Genomic DNA, 15579 nt, shown 5'->3' on the forward strand with positions numbered 1-15579 from the left:
GGGATTTAAATTCTCTGTGAAAAAAACAGAGATAATGTTCTTTTCTAGGAAGGAACTTGGGAAGAATATTGGTTTGACATTGTATGGAAAGAAGTTAGAACGAGTTGATTCATTTAGTTTTTTAGGGGTATAGTTCGATGTCTGGTTGACCTGGATGGAACACATAAGGAATATTGTTGATAAATGTAAAACAGAGTAATAAATGTAATGAGATGTCTCGCAGGAGTATATTGGGGAGCCAATGTTCCTGCCTTAAAATACACGTGGCATTAATTAGAACTATTGAGTATGGGAGTGTGGTATATGGATCAGATAACAATTGTGCTTTAAAAATAATGATTGATTGATTGATGGATTGAAGAATGAGAAGATTGATATTAACATCAAGCAAAGTCAGAAGGGAAAAGAGTCACATGGAGTAAAATCAAACAGGAATGGCAACAATATTGGAACAGTCAGACAAAGTGAAGACATTTATATTCAATTCAGAACAAAATATATATAGTAAAATAAAGGGGGAACAATAGAAGAGAGGATGTCATAATGGCAAGGTCAAGAATCGATCACAGTAATTTAAATAGTACTCTTTCCAAGCAAAGGTCCCCAGAACCAAATTTAAAAACTATAAAGGTTTAAAATCCAGATAAATCTCTGACTGTTCTTCTTCTGTTGTTTGCTTTTCTATTCATTTTTACTTTTAGTTATGTTAATTTTTATTGAAGTCATGATTAGTCTAAAAAGGTGTGTACCTTTTTAGATTGTAACAGTCAGAATTTGATTAAAAATAAAGGTAGGGGGATAAACAATGGGCTTTCAGCTGCAGTCTTTTTGCTACAGTGGGTGATCTAAAACCCTGCTGTGCCTGAACAATCAGAGCCATTCAGCACTGCAGGGGCTGCATGCCCTGTTTTCCAAAGTCCCTGCACCTGCAGTAAGTACATAACCCCCTACCAGGGTCTTTTTTAGGGGTAGATCTTTCAAAAGACCTTACAGTTCTGGGGGAATGGGGCTTAATTGGAAAACATCCATCTGGTCCTTGTGAGGTGTGCAATCAAGCAGAAATAATTGAACATGTACTTATTAAATGTAGAAAATATTTAACACATAGACAGAGCATGATGTCAGAAATGGAGGGAGAAGGACTAGTAAGAAGAGATTTTAAAGGTATTTTGGAGTGTGGTGAAAGAGGGAGTGTAAGTATCTTTTGAGAACAGAGTCTGTGGAGGAGGATTAGTAATCTGAGGGGTCGTTAAATCCGGCAGATGGCAGTAATGCATCTTTTTGGATGCCAGCTGCCAACACAACACAAAGAAGAAGAAGAAGAATTAAACAAACAGACGAACATAAGAAAACTTACAGATATCTTGCTGACCTTTCACGACCACGATGGAGCTCTCGTATCAGTCTATGAAAATCGCCCATCAAGCCCGGGAGGCAGTGAGTTAACAGAGGACTGTGTTTGGATTCTCTGATTCTCTGTTAACTATTATCAAGTTTGCAACTTAAAGTTAACTAGCGAGGGACATTTAACGTTACCTCCTCGCAATGCTAAACTAACTGTTCTTCATGATACGAAATGTCAAACAGATTTACAGATGTGCCCAGTTTTCTACCACATCTTTGCTTTTTTCCCCCCACAGATATGTAAATGTAATGTAGGTTTAGCACAAAGCAGTGACAACATAGACCGGCGTCTACTGGTTGCCTGGTTACCAGTCAAGGAAAAAATAATTTTAAGATCAGATAATCCTTTATTTATCCCACAACGGGGAAATTTACAGTAAAGAGCAAAGATTGCAAACAGAAAGTGAACACAGTTACAATTTAAATTAAAAAAAGAAAAATTAAGAATGTACAAATTTTGTACCATTTGAAGAAAATGTACTTAAAAAAACTCAGACATTATTACACAAGTTTGATTAATCGCCAATTATCAGAATAATATCTGGCTATTATTTTACCAGTTGTTATACTAGGTGATAATCTGTCGACATTAATGTAGGCTACTTGTTTTCCTCAATCGTATACTTCAATTAACCATGCTATTATATACTAATAATTGCTATAATAGGAAGCCTTTTAAAATACCCATATTTAACAGTTGATATTAGTATCTAGGTAATTTAGACACAGTACTTTTACTACATTACAATGATTCCAGAAACATACTTTTCATTAGTACTTTCCACCGACAGTCAAAACAGAGACAGACACTAGTTTTTATCATTACTCCTGAAAGTAAAGCAGTAGTGTTTTCACCGTCATTGAGTCCCAGTGTTAAGTGTGATCTATGTTGCTGTGTGATAGGATGAGCTGAGGACTGAAATGAGAAGGAAGAACCTCCTCATCCTCATTTACCAAGAGCTGCTTGGGCAGGGGTCAGTATGAAGTCCTGTGCTGGAAAATGTTGGGGTCATTTCCAATGGCGTGTCTTTTTTCTCTCTCATATAATGTAAATGTTGCTTTCACCAAGATTTTTTTTTAACAGGAACTGGTAAAATAGCAATTTAGTTCTGTTCTCTGCACACAAAGTCATTTTTGTACAGGAGAGCTGCTAAAAACATACAAATAATGCAAGCCTATGTTCGACCGCTTGTCAGTGCAAAAATGAAAATGTGTCTAACTTTATTCAATCAAATTCAATTATCACCAGCTACATGGCTGCAGCTTTAGCCTTGGACCAGGAGACTAATGGAGGTGTCAGAAAGTTCGAGGTTTGTGATAACATCGATCTGAATATGGTTCTGACGGAGTATGAGAGCTATCACTATGTCAAGTTCCAGAAATATCCCAAGCTTATTAGAAGAAAATCTGAACCAGGTATATCACCACTGGTTACAAACTTACACACAAATAATAACACACAGATAATATCTCCTACTTGATGGTACAAATGTATTGCCTAATTCATAATCATTATTCTCACTTATAGGCAATTGTTGTCTTCTGTTTTTTTAGGTCAAGGTCAATCCAGTGCAAAAAGTGGTACAAAGAAGTAGGTGTCTCCAGCCCTCACATGCGTCTTTTTAACTCATTTTTAGGATTTTTGTTGTTTTGATGTTTTCTATACATCCTGACAATGTAAACTAAATGTCCACCAGGAGTCCTTGTTCATCTGTAAAGCCTCTTCCCAAAATCAGCCAGACCCTGCAGCCTGGAAACAGCGTCAAGAAGACAGCTGCCACTTCACATACAAATGTATAGTAAAGCGTTAAACAAAGAACAAAATAACAACAAAGCATGATATGAACATATAAAGTGACTCTACAGTTATCCTTATGGCAGTGTTTAATTTGTTTTTAGGAGCATTGCTCCGCTTTGCCAACAGAGCTGCTAGAGTTTGGTCTCAATGTTTCCTCAATTCGAAGTGAAACAGCTGGGGAGACAGCCATTGGCAGAAAGGTACTAAAGGATTGTTTTTGTTTAAGAACATTTTTAAGGCAACATTTTATTTGTTTATATTTCAGACAACACTCATCCAGAGTAAGTGGAAAATGTAAAGACCTAATGAATATAGAACGTAGAAATCAACTGTGCACTCATATCCATTATATATCTCCTTTTATGGGTGGCAGGGAGATGGATGAAGCTCATACTTAATGGGCGATTCAGAGTTAGGACGCCGTAGTTGGCATTTGAGAACATGCAGACATGTTCAGACCGCGCTAATATGCACCAGAATGTAACTATTATGCAACTTAAAGTAACCTTTTTTTAAAAATATTTATTTTGTGGCTTTTTACCCAAAGTAAATTTAGCGATTAGTTTTGTTCTTTTCATGCAAATGTAAACCAAATGATATTAAATATTCTACTGCCTATCTTAGGTCCAGATGAGCGATAGCAAAGGATTGATCAATGACATTGTCAAAGGAGCAAGCTGTGACTCAGACTACATGGTAATTACAATGAAGAGTCCTAGAACACTGAGGAAATAAGGAAAAAGTTATGATGAGTACCTATTACAACATGCTTATTTTATTTTTGCCTCTTGTTTCTTAGTTATATGAAGGCATTTGAAATACATGAAATCAAAAACCATCCAATATTAAATCAGCTAATAGTACTACAATATTACAATTTATACAGATTTCATATTGTCTTGCAGGAAAAGCTGCTGAAGCCCCTCAGTGGTTTTTATGGAATGAGTGGAGAGATGAGAGAACTTGCTGCAATCATCAGCAAAGTAATACACACACTCAGCCACTGCATGCACTGACAGTGATAAAAAGATGCATATGTTCTTTTTTTCTACATTTAGAAGTGATGTATAATATGAAAATATACTTGAATTGAAATGCAAGTCCAAATATTTCCACTAGGGAGCAGTGGAGAGCTGGTTGTGAATTAATTGATGTGGTATAGCAATGAAGCCTACAATTGTATCTATTTCTCATCTGATTTTTCATTCTGTTGGACACAAGTTTCATTGCATCTGGATGTGTGTGTGACAATTTTAGCTGATATCATCCACATTAATCTTTCACTCAGTGTGTTTGTGTGTTTTCATGCCAACAGGACATCTATTTGCACAGCCCTGATGTGCGCTGGGAGGACATCATTGGCCTGGAGGATGCAAAGCGATTAGTCAAGGAGGCCGTCGTCTATCCCATTAAGGTGCGGCCATTGCCTGGGTACGCTGGTTATCCAGATCTGTTCGCCTATGTTCGATTCTGAATACATCTTCTTTAAAAGGCTTAAAGGGAAGGAGGGTAGCTAGGTCAGGCCAGTCTGTTAGGCTGACATTAAATCTATATAAAAGATATTATGGAAGAACACATATACACAAATTGATAGATAGGAAGGGAGGCAGGAACACACACATGGCAGTGTAACCCACACATAGACTATATCTTTGGCAGAGAGTAATGGAATGAGAATGGGCAGGAGAAACCGCTATTTGTATTAAGAAAGGGATAGTTTGTGTAGAATAATAATTTACTATAATAATTTCAGAATTATTTGCGAGATTGAAAAAGTTTGTAAAGAAAATTGAAAAGAATTTGCTGAATAAAGCAGAATTAAAATGTTAAATTAACATACACCCTTCTATATATTTAAATGGGGCATGGTATCTGGGCAGCTCAAACAAAACCTGCAGACATTTAAGGTACAACAAATATATATATATATATATATATATATGTACATTTCATATATTTATAAAAACTACATGCAAAGTAGAGGAGAATGTATGTGATAATGTATACAGTATATATATATATATATATATGGCACCAGCTCCACATGCTAATTCACAAAATGCTGATGCATACAGAGACTGTGCATACCAGCACCCTGATACACAAAGACATAAATAAAAGACTTGCACACATACATACACACAGCTATGACAACAAATCATGTATGCATCGTCTTGATATGTATGGACGAGGATGAGGACTGATATGGCTATCTTCCATTCTGTTTCACTCTATTATTGAATAACAGAATAAAACGATACCTCCATCTTCCAACAATCCCAAACTTCTTTCTTCATTATTATTCATTTTATGGAGTACAAGGTCATTTTGTAGATGTGACTCACCTCTGTGTGCCATCTAAAGCTCAGACAATTTGTGTTTTATGGTATTTTCAGTGCTGACTCTGCTGTATATCTGGCAAATCAGTTTAAACTTTACCCATTCATGGTTTCAGTTGGTCTGCAGGGAATGGGATGCAAGATTTGGAGCTGGAAATATATGCTTGCAATTACAATTTTTTCCCTTGTTGAAAAGTAATGTGATCACTAAATGCTTGCCTGTTCTCTTGTAGTGTATATATCTAACTCTTCCACTGTCTCTTCTCAGTACCCTCAACTATTTACAGGCATACTTTCTCCATGGAAGGGTCTGCTGCTGTACGGCCCCCCAGGTAATATCTCCAGCACTGTTAACCTGCAGTTTGTAAGGTTTACTGATGAGAGAAAAAAATATTTTGCTTGCCTTAAATCAGTCACATTCACACAGGTACAGGTAAGACACTGTTGGCCAAGGCCGTGGCTACAGAATGTAAGACAACCTTCTTTAACATCTCAGCCTCAAGCATCGTCAGCAAGTGGAGAGGAGACTCTGAAAAACTGGTCAGGGTAGGTATTCTTAAGCACACAAAATCCATCAATAAATCCATCTTTATTTTTATAGAGGCAATTCATAACAAGTGTTATCTCGAGACACTTTACAAAAAGCAGGTAAAAGACCTTACTCTTTATTTAATATTACGAAAGAGCAGGTAAAAAGACCGCTGTTCTTTGTTATGTTACAAAAAGCAGGCAAAAGACATTACTTACCGGTATCACTATATCACAAAGACCCAGACCCCGCTTCATGAGCGTAGCACTTTAGCAACATTTTAGCAAAAGTTACCACAAAACCGATCAATACCATTAAAAAGATAAAACTCCTATATTGCATGTAATTTGTATTTTTGTGCATTATATATCTGCAGGTTTTGTTTGAGCTGGCCAGATATCATGCCCCATCCACAATCTTCCTAGATGAGTTGGAATCAGTGATGAGCCAGAGAGGGTGAGCTCAACCTTATAATGTTGCAAAAGGAAAAAAAAATACCCCCCAATGTTAAAGGTTAAGAGTGTACTCCCTGCTATAGCATCTGTTTTTAATCATTGCCATTTGAAATGCCAAATGTGCTTGATTAGTACTGCATGTGTTTTTCTTTGCACACACACACACTTTTGAAAATTTTAAGTACAATGAATGATTCCTTACTCTCTGCTTAATAAAACTTTGGAATAGCAGACGATTTGTTTTTCATTGTGTTTTCAGAGGAGAGCATGAGGGGAGCCGCAGGATGAAGACTGAGCTTCTGGTTCAGATGGATGGACTTGCAAAGTCTAACGACCTAGTGTTTTTATTGGCTGCTTCCAACTTGCCTTGGTAACACTCAAACATAAACACACACCAATTTTTTTTTTTTATTAATTGCGGTAATACAAACAAACAATTGTGTTCTTTTTTTTTACCTATAACATCTATAAGTACCAACTAACATTTACGAATAAAGATGGAAGACAGATGTCCTCTTCAATGCTTAATTTTTCTCTTGTTCTGCTCAATTCAAGGAAGGTTAAAATTATTTTCCTTAAGTATAAAAATGCCTTATAAGCTACACATTCAGGATAGGATGGCCTGTTTTTCCCCCTTTTTTAGATTTAGTCTTGTAACTTTTCCTACTCTTCTGTCAGGGAACTGGACCATGCCATGTTGCGCAGGTTAGAGAAAAGGATTTTAGTAAGTCTCCCTTCTTCAACAGCGCGCCAAGCCATGATTTCTGATTGGCTTCCTCCTCTTAGCACCACTGGAGGGGTGGAATTGCGAACTGAGCTGGACTATGAAACTTTGGCGAAGGTTTGTTACATTAAGACCCATTAAGATCATTTCTTTAATCCTACATTTATATTTCACATGATCTTTGTCAAGTATAACTTAAAATGGCTAAATCTGTTTCTGTGTTGTTTCTGCTCGTGTTTAAGGAGATGGACGGTTACTCTGGCTCTGATATAAGACTGGTGTGTAAGGAGGCTGCAATGAGACCAGTTCGCAAGATTTTTGATGCTCTTGAGTCACATCTGGACGGTAGAACAAAATACTCACACACACACCAAAATAGCTATACATTTCTGTCAGGTGTCTTCGAATAAAACCCTCAAATCTCACTGGGACTCCCCTTCACAGGAGATTCTAACATGCCTGCCATCCAGCTGGAAACAGTGACGACAGCTGACCTGCGAGAAGTCATAAGTCACACCAAACCTTCAGCTCGAAACTTGATGGACAGATTTACAGCCTGGGAGAGAGAGTACATGTCTGTTTAAAGCAACAACAACAACAAAAGACTTTTGCACTGAAAATCAGAAGATTTTTCTTCTTAATGTATAAGAATGACATACTGCTGTTACAAGGTGGTGACCTTAACTTGATTGTGTAACTTAACCCGTTCATGCCTTATAACTTCTGGTGGATATTTCACATCAATCAAGTTAAACGTTCCTGAACGAGGATCTGAAATCGTTGGTACTCTGAGCCACTGCAATTTTCAATGTAGTCTTTATTCATTTGTTTTATCTGTACAATAAGCATCACAAAGACACACTTGACAGCAGACACCAGCGGCACATTTTTTTCACACGTCCTACATTATATGATGCATTGAAAGTAGTTGTTTAAAGGGTAAAAAAAAAGGTAGTATCTTTTCAAATATGCATTCTTACTTTTGTTTTTGTCATCTTTAATTATAAAGAGGCTTTCAACTTGACTGTTTGTGTAAAACTTTGTTTTAATGCTTTGGATGATAGGTCAGACTCATTAGGTAAGAGGACTGCTTGTCTTCCTTTATAATGATGAGAGGAGGGGAATAACAAAGAGAGTCTACAATGAGGTTCATTATTAAATAATTTACTTCCCTCCACTGTGAAATCACATTAAATCTAAAACAGTTACAAGCGTCCGTTAAATCACCATTAGTCTAGAACAGTTACAAGTGTCTGTTGGACCATTCATGTTGGAATTAAAGATTGGGAAAGAAATGTAGGCTGTAGACTTCTGAAGTTACAAGCTTATAGGAGGTTCTTCAGGATGTGTTCAACAGCATCTGGAAAACTGTCACATGTCAGGTGGGGAGGAGGGTTGATTTTGTTCTCATCTCCTTCTCTGTATTTACCTGGTAGATGAAAGAAGTAAGGTAGGACTAACTATCAGCCTAAAAAACCCACAGATCAGATTTGATTTAAATCTGAAGTGCACTGGAAATAAAATATTGGAATTATGAAAAATAAAAGGATAAGAACAAGATTAAAGGAAAATACCATTACATTTAGATTTTAATTAAGACATTTCATTGAAATAATAAGATTGAGAGATGATGAAGAGTAACATAATAACAGATTGTGGTTGAGAGATGGGTGAATGCTGGATGTGTTAGCTGGAGGAAGTAATACGTTACCTGTCCTGACCAAAATTCCCAACATTCCTGTGTTCTGAGCCCCACCCACATCATCTCTGGCATCCTGTGGAAAAACACAAACAGCCTCAAAACAAAAATGTAATGATCATTAAATACTAATACGTTTTAATCCAACAGTGCTATCTTCTGAGATATTTTTAATGAACATTTACTGATACTTTAAAACAAGTTTCTATTAAGAAATGACGAGTCTCAGAATCGATTCATAAAGACGGCCTGTGGACAAAGCTTCTTTGGGATATTTTAAGATTAAATACAACAAGCTTGCTGATAGTGAAACCTTTTAGACAATATACTTACATCTCCTATCATGATGGCTTCATCTGGCCTACACCCTAAATCAGACAGAGCCTGTTTGACCAAAAGAGAAAGAGAGGTCTCATTTAGAGGTATATCACATTTCCTAACTGTGAAATTCATTCAGACAATATAACAAAAAATAAAAATACAAGAAGAATGGGACTCTGACATGAGAAAAATGGACTACAGTAGGTCAACAATGTATGTAAAAAGTATATTGAAATGTTTATCCACATTCTACTCAGTTTGAAATGTATTTGATGAATATAAAAGGCTTTTGTGAATTCATTAAAACAGTCAAAACAATATAATATACAACATTTTTACCTGCAAGAAAAAAGTATTTTCTGGCTTCCCCACTACAGTAGCTTTACAGTCTGTGGCATATTCAAGTCCCGTCACAAAGGGCCCGGGGCCCAAGGCCAAACCATCCATACGTTTGTAGTACCGGGCCTTATGAATGGCGATGAGAGGAGCGCCACTGAGAATCAATCTGGGGGAAAATGTACATGTTAAACAGGCTGCAATATATCAAACTGTACAAGAAAATCAAGGTCATACATGATTTTGAGCCATTTTAAGGGAATAAAAGCTCACAAAAAACATCATGTAACCTGTGTAATGCATTATGTAATAAAACTACATTATGTAATTTCTAAACAAAATGTAATTACACAAAAATACTTGAAGACACTACTGACAATGTAGGCAGAACATAAATAAATGTTTTAAAGGAAACATTGAAGTAGCTTTCATTGTACAAGGTACATTCGCACATAGAAGTATATACAGGCTTACCAACACTAACACATGCAGAAATGTATTATCATTAATGTCTACACATACTATTGAGGTATATGTAAGTATTCATGTATTCACAAGTGGGTAGGATACAGTGACACCTGGAGTATGTTACCATGCTAATCTGCTAAACTAATAGTATCAAGGCAGTATGCTTTATGCTAGGATGATTGAAAGGAATGTTGTTGTAATGTAAATTGTTTATTATGAATGAAGATATCCATTCTGGTTGGATATTACATAGTGCACCATATTATTACAGTTATATAAATTATAAAAGCAACTCCCACATTTTTAATAAATTGCAATATCTACTAAGTACTTTTAATATTTGGGGAAATGTATTTCAAATTGTGTTCACGACGTTTATTTCAAAATATGGATGTTATTAAAAATGAGAATGAAAATTACAAGTGAAAATGTATTACATTTTGTATACATTAACAATGTGATGCAATTACATAATGTGTTGTAACAAATCTGTCAGGAAAGCTTCTCAATGTTTCTCTAATTTAATGATGAATTTGTCTAGTACTGACTTTACCACCTGAAAGCCTTGTTGAGCATTTGGTAGTTGAAGTGATCAGGAGCAAGTCCAATAACAACAGCATTTGGCTCCGACGTGTCAATACCTAAAGAAAGAGACATTACATACCCAAGGAGTCATTTATCAGAAAAAAAAAAAAGTTATTTGCTTAGTCTTAAAATATAAAAATGCATTAATGCCAATTTTTTTCATACTGATATTATGTTAAAATGTAAGTTTGGTTAAACAGGTAAGTGAACAGTCAACAAAAACTGGTTCCAGTAGTGAGTAGTTTCATGAAGACCTCAATCTTTGTATGTTTATTGGCACCTTTGGCATTGTACAGTTTTGACAGTTGACAGTTTCTGTAGATCTGAACATTAGCTAATTTTTTTGGGGGAAAATTTTTCTTTCATGCTTTTGTCAGCAATCTGCTTTCTTTGTATTCTAACCAGGGTAATATGCACCTCTTTTGATTGTCCCTTTAATGTGGACATATACCCAGTTTGTAATACTGAACTGTTTGGGTTAAGGTAAAAATAACAATCCAACCTCAAATAATCGGTTGAAGGTCCACTGTGTAAAATCAGGGGGTCGTATGAGAGAGCTATTGTGAGAAATGGAAATATGATATTCACAAGGATGTTCAAATAAAAAAATTGAGCTTTTTATTTTCAGGGTGAGAGAGGGTACTCTTAAAAAGTGTACATTATACCCTTATATATAGTCCAGAAAAGATGATCAAAACCCTGGCTTGAGCAGGCCATTTGTATTTTACACTTCTTTATTTTTGGTAAGTCATCTGAATTCTTCATGTTTAGAGAGATTTATGTTTCGGATACTTTTATTTTGAAATATTAAAGCCGGGGATGCCCGTACCTTCCAGAGCTTCACTCTATGGGTCCACCTTTTGGTGAGTATGCTGCTCTCCTTACAGGGTCCTCAAGGTATGGGGCTCAACTGCTGCTTACACGTCGACTGCTTACTTCGCAAGCTACCAAAGTTTCACAGAGACGGTTTATAGAATACCTGCAGCTGCGGGGCAAACTGAACAGCGCAAACCTCAACCCCTACAACCTACCAGAGCTGAATGGTTATCTTCAAGACAGAGCCCAGCTGTAGCATCTGTCCAGTAGATTGGTGCAATGCTACCGACAAGAGAGACCCCCAGGTAATGGGAAGGAGAAGAGCCTGTTCAATGGAAACTTTAGCTGTCTGAATCCATCTAATGACTCTGTGTTCTCTGACCGGAACCCTGTAGTGGTCAATTTTCCAAACCAAGTTTAAGTGGGGCTTAATACCCAACAGTAAAAGAAATTCTTCTACATGGTTTGGAAGGGCTGGGTGAGGGGAGTATATGTCAGTGATTTGCAATCTGCAACCCCATCAATACATTTAATTTAATCTTAAACAATCCCCCTTTAAAATAAAACCAAAGTGGATTTTATGTCTGCTAATAAAAGACAGATTGGAATGTAAACGTTAGTTGTTCAGTTAATGGCTGCATTACAGACGGATTACTCAGTTACAATAGCACTGAACTACAATAACAACAGTGCTTATTAACAAGTTATTTTTCAGTTTAAGATTATTTGATTGCTTAAACTAACAAAAAAAATTCAGATGCAGAAAAAGTAAAAACGATCCTACATCTATTTAACACTAACACACACACACACAAGCTGCTCCTTACCAGTAAAATCTTCCAGTGCGCTGTCCTCCACTAGCAAAAGCGGTCTGTGTTGTTTCTGCAATAACAAACTCCTTGCGGCACTCAGTGAGGTGAAGACTTCCTGTTCCTGCAGAGTGAAGTTCATTTTTTAAACTAAGCACCAAATAGGTTAAAACCAGCATAAGAATCACAAATTGTGTTTGGGTGATTCATTAAATCGTATGAGGATATTCCTTGTGCTGATTTTGATTTCTCAAGTCCAGCCTAGTTTCCAGATTTTTTAGGGTGCAAAGCTTTTTGTTTTAAGTAGTACTTTTTCTATTTCCCTATTATTAAAAAGCACTAGCAGTTAATTAAATATGGCTTTGGATGTCTTTACCTGGAGGTTGAAGTTGAGACGTTGCAGTCGTACCATTAAGTTCCTCTTACTCTCCTTTGTTGTATTGGTCACAAATTTCACAGCTAAAGAAGCCTGCCGTAACCTGAAAACAATTAAGCAATTATCATGCAATTAAAAATACTGAAGAAGTGTTGTTGTTTTTTTGGTGCATATAAGCTTTTATTTCATTTTTGTTCTTGCAGTAACCTGTCAGACTCTTAACAATTGTATGTCTGTGCCGGCATGGCTTTTTCGTCTTCTTTTTCTAATTTTTATTTTTTTTTCATGTGAAAATGTGTCAACAAAACAAAAGTGAAAGACAAAGCAAAATATACAAAACATTTCGTTGAAGGATTAGAAAGACAGGTAAAAATTAGAAGAGATAAAAGCTTAAGTAAAAAAGGATAAGAGAGAAAAAAAATATGGAAAAATTAATCAATTTCAGGTTTATCTACTGGAAAGAGAAAATTGAAGTGAAAATATGCAAGGGGTTTTTGTACCTAAAAGTGCATCCATGTCTTGTTTGGGATGTTCCTTACCTATTCAGAGCATCCTGTGCCCCTGGTACTGCTGTGTCTTCTATGTGAAGAGTTCCACTCAGGTCGATGAGAACAGCCTTCAGAGCCTTTCGGCCTGCCATGCTTGGAAGCTGTCACAAAGAACATGGTGAACATGCATAGAAATGCATAAAATGCTAAGTGGCTTGTAGAGCTGGAGTGACATGTGACAATGGTAGCATAGCTGTCAGCAGAGCTTGCTCTGCTTTGTACTCACATTAGCATTCCATTTGGCGAGACAAGACATTTGTCTACATGCGGTGACTATACTGACTAACTCATACAAGTAGAAAAATGTCCTTGCCTTTTATTAAGAGTTATTTTATTTTATTGATTATATACAGACATCTGGCCTTGTATGACAAAGTGGGAGTTGGGTCCACGTTCCCGCTGCTTGTTGGCCTTCACCAGGGTTGCCCCTTGTCAATGATTCTGTTTGTTATTTTCATGGACAGGATCTTAAGATGCAGCCGGTGGGAGGAGGGTTTCAAGTTTGGGGGCCCTCATAATCTCATCTCTGCTTTTTGCAGATGATGTGGCTTTGTTGGCTTCCTCATGCTGGGACCGTGCTGGGACTTTGCAGCAGAGTGCGAAGGGGGTGCTCGGATGAGGGTCAGCACCTCCAAGTCTGACGCCATGGGTCTCTGCCGGAAAACAATGGATTTCTCTCTACAGTCTACAGGTGGGGAGTGAGTCCTTGCCCTAAGAGAAGGACTTAAGTATCTCACGGTCTTGTTCACGGGTGAGGTTAGGATAGACCGTGAGATCGACAGATGGATTGGCTCAGCGTTGGCAGTTTTATAAACAAAAAACATCAAAATCATCAGGTTTAATCCTCGCCAAGTGTACTGTTAGATAAGAGGTGTTTGGAGTGCAGTCTCTGATTACTATGCTCTGAACAACAAAATATGGCCGAGGGCTGCTGTAAATGGAGCTTTATTTGGGTTTAAAAAGCTTACTCTTTGACAATAATGTGATTTTAGAGATGATACGTTCATAATCATAATTCACATCAGTAGTGGCAAAATTCACCAGATTACTGGGCCTTTCAAACCTGTATCAGGACGCACTGAGAGGATTACAGCCTGCCTTGTCCCGATACTTCCTGCCTAAAATACAGATTTTGGATTGTATTTTACTGCTGTCTGACCGTGTGATCCCCTACAATTTAGATATGCTTGGATTTCTGTCACACACACTTACACACTCTGAATGAGCTTGTGTTTGTCTGTGGCAAGCTTGTTTAGGGAACATTAGGCCTGTAACTATAAAGATGATGGCTCTTGAACTGCATGGGAATGCACACTGACTTTCCATGTTCGACTGTGCGAAGGTTGTTGAAAATACGGACTATAACTTTCAAACCGATGGCTCTCGAACTGATGCAGCGATGTCATTTTAGTCACTGTAATTCATTTCACCTGTGCTCTTCTACTTTCACTGCTCAAGGGTCAAGGGTCAACTGGAATCAGTTTGAGCTCTGCATTGTTAAGTTATGAAGAAGCATACGTAATATGTTGCAAGTTGTGCAGCTGTTCGTTTAAATGACCTTAAGATTTAATAAATGGGACAAAGCAAGAGGATGAGAGTTTAGAGTTTGTCATACGACATAACAATCACAGTTCCATTTGAGAAGCACATTGTAGGCTGTTTGTTCAACACAACACCACATGTAGTCTATACTTGTGTTGTTTAGTTATGAAGTCTCACTGATTTTTGTTTGAATGTTGTCTTTATTATATAGTTTAATACTAGTGTAGTATGTATTGTTTCTTTGGCTCTCAGTAGCTATTCTCTCATAATGAATCAATAATGACCTGCAGGCTCTCTCTGAAGCATTGTTTCTGATACGCCTGTCTACAAGCATCTCTCAAACTAACCTTAATCAAAGTGCGAATATTGTAAATAAACGGTACTACATATATAGACAAGAAACTGCAAGTAAGTTTTAGCTTTGTTTTATTGTTAGGAGTAAAACAGACAGCCACTAACATGTAGGCACAGCATCAATGTAGCCGAGCTGTTATAATATTACATTTCTGCACATTTAGTTTGGCTACTTAGTACAACAAGTTTAATATAAGGGATTTAAAGTGCACTGGATCTGAATAAAGTATAAAGCCTGCCCTGCATGATAACAATAATCCCCAACTGGATCCTGCAAACCTTTAGTGACGGCAGCTCCACCAGCTTCTTCCTGTTGACGTTTAGTTTCTTCTTCGTTGGTTTAAAGTGAGTTTTTCTTTCTCGTCAAACTCACGGTGGCCCCTACAGCTCAAACACCGCGACAGCTTCAACGATCTTTCAAATCATGAGTTACCTTTCTTTTTTTTTTTTTTCTTTTTTCAACCATTAAATTTGTT

At 37.0% G+C, this 15579-nt stretch overlaps 2 protein-coding genes across 3 annotated transcripts; one reads left to right on the plus strand and one right to left on the minus strand.

Annotated features, from left to right (window-relative positions):
- The first annotated feature begins 1301 nt into the window (after positions 1–1301).
- On the plus strand, positions 1302–8273 carry katnal2 (katanin p60 subunit A-like 2). Of its 2 annotated transcripts, XM_020636994.3 has the most exons (16): positions 1302–1437; positions 2308–2378; positions 2654–2820; positions 2959–2995; positions 3102–3198; positions 3304–3402; positions 3827–3898; positions 4108–4185; positions 4518–4616; positions 5810–5873; positions 5969–6087; positions 6447–6526; positions 6785–6895; positions 7204–7366; positions 7492–7594; positions 7694–8273. In XM_020636994.3, the coding sequence occupies exons 1-16, from the start codon at positions 1387–1389 to the stop codon at positions 7831–7833; spliced, it is 1551 nt and encodes a 516-aa protein (XP_020492650.2). In that variant the 5' UTR covers positions 1302–1386; the 3' UTR covers positions 7834–8273. The 2 variants fall into 2 exon arrangements, with proteins under 2 accessions (XP_020492650.2, XP_029133743.2); XM_029277910.2 differs by lacking the exon at positions 3827–3898.
- On the minus strand, positions 8049–15467 carry hdhd2 (haloacid dehalogenase-like hydrolase domain containing 2). The gene is made up of 9 exons (XM_065965777.1): positions 15383–15467; positions 13199–13308; positions 12660–12762; positions 12302–12407; positions 10630–10714; positions 9609–9774; positions 9282–9332; positions 8961–9024; positions 8049–8678 (listed from the first exon to the last, which is right to left on the minus strand). The coding sequence occupies exons 2-9, from the start codon at positions 13297–13299 to the stop codon at positions 8575–8577; spliced, it is 780 nt and encodes a 259-aa protein (XP_065821849.1). The 5' UTR covers positions 13300–13308; positions 15383–15467; the 3' UTR covers positions 8049–8574.
- Between the last annotated feature and the right edge of the window lie 112 nt (positions 15468–15579).

Source organism: Labrus bergylta, chromosome 17 (genome assembly GCF_963930695.1).
Source record: "Labrus bergylta chromosome 17, fLabBer1.1, whole genome shotgun sequence".
NCBI classification, from domain to species: domain Eukaryota; kingdom Metazoa; phylum Chordata; class Actinopteri; order Labriformes; family Labridae; genus Labrus; species Labrus bergylta.

Coding starts and splice junctions, on each gene's coding strand:
- hdhd2 (XM_065965777.1), bottom strand. CDS start 13,299: ATGGCAGGCCGAAAGGCTCTGAAGGCTGTTCTCATCGACCTGAGTGGA. Junction 12,408..12,659: donor GTCTCAACTTCAACCTCCAG/GTAAAGACATCC, acceptor TTCACTCTGCAG/GAACAGGAAGTCTTCACCTC. Junction 9,025..9,281: donor AAGCCATCATGATAGGAGAT/GTAAGTATATTG, acceptor GTTTTTCCACAG/GATGCCAGAGATGATGTGGG.
- katnal2 (XM_020636994.3), top strand. CDS start 1,387: ATGGAGCTCTCGTATCAGTCTATGAAAATCGCCCATCAAGCCCGGGAG. Junction 2,821..2,958: donor TAGAAGAAAATCTGAACCAG/GTATATCACCAC, acceptor CTGTTTTTTTAG/GTCAAGGTCAATCCAGTGCA. Junction 2,996..3,101: donor GCAAAAAGTGGTACAAAGAA/GTAGGTGTCTCC, acceptor AATGTCCACCAG/GAGTCCTTGTTCATCTGTAA.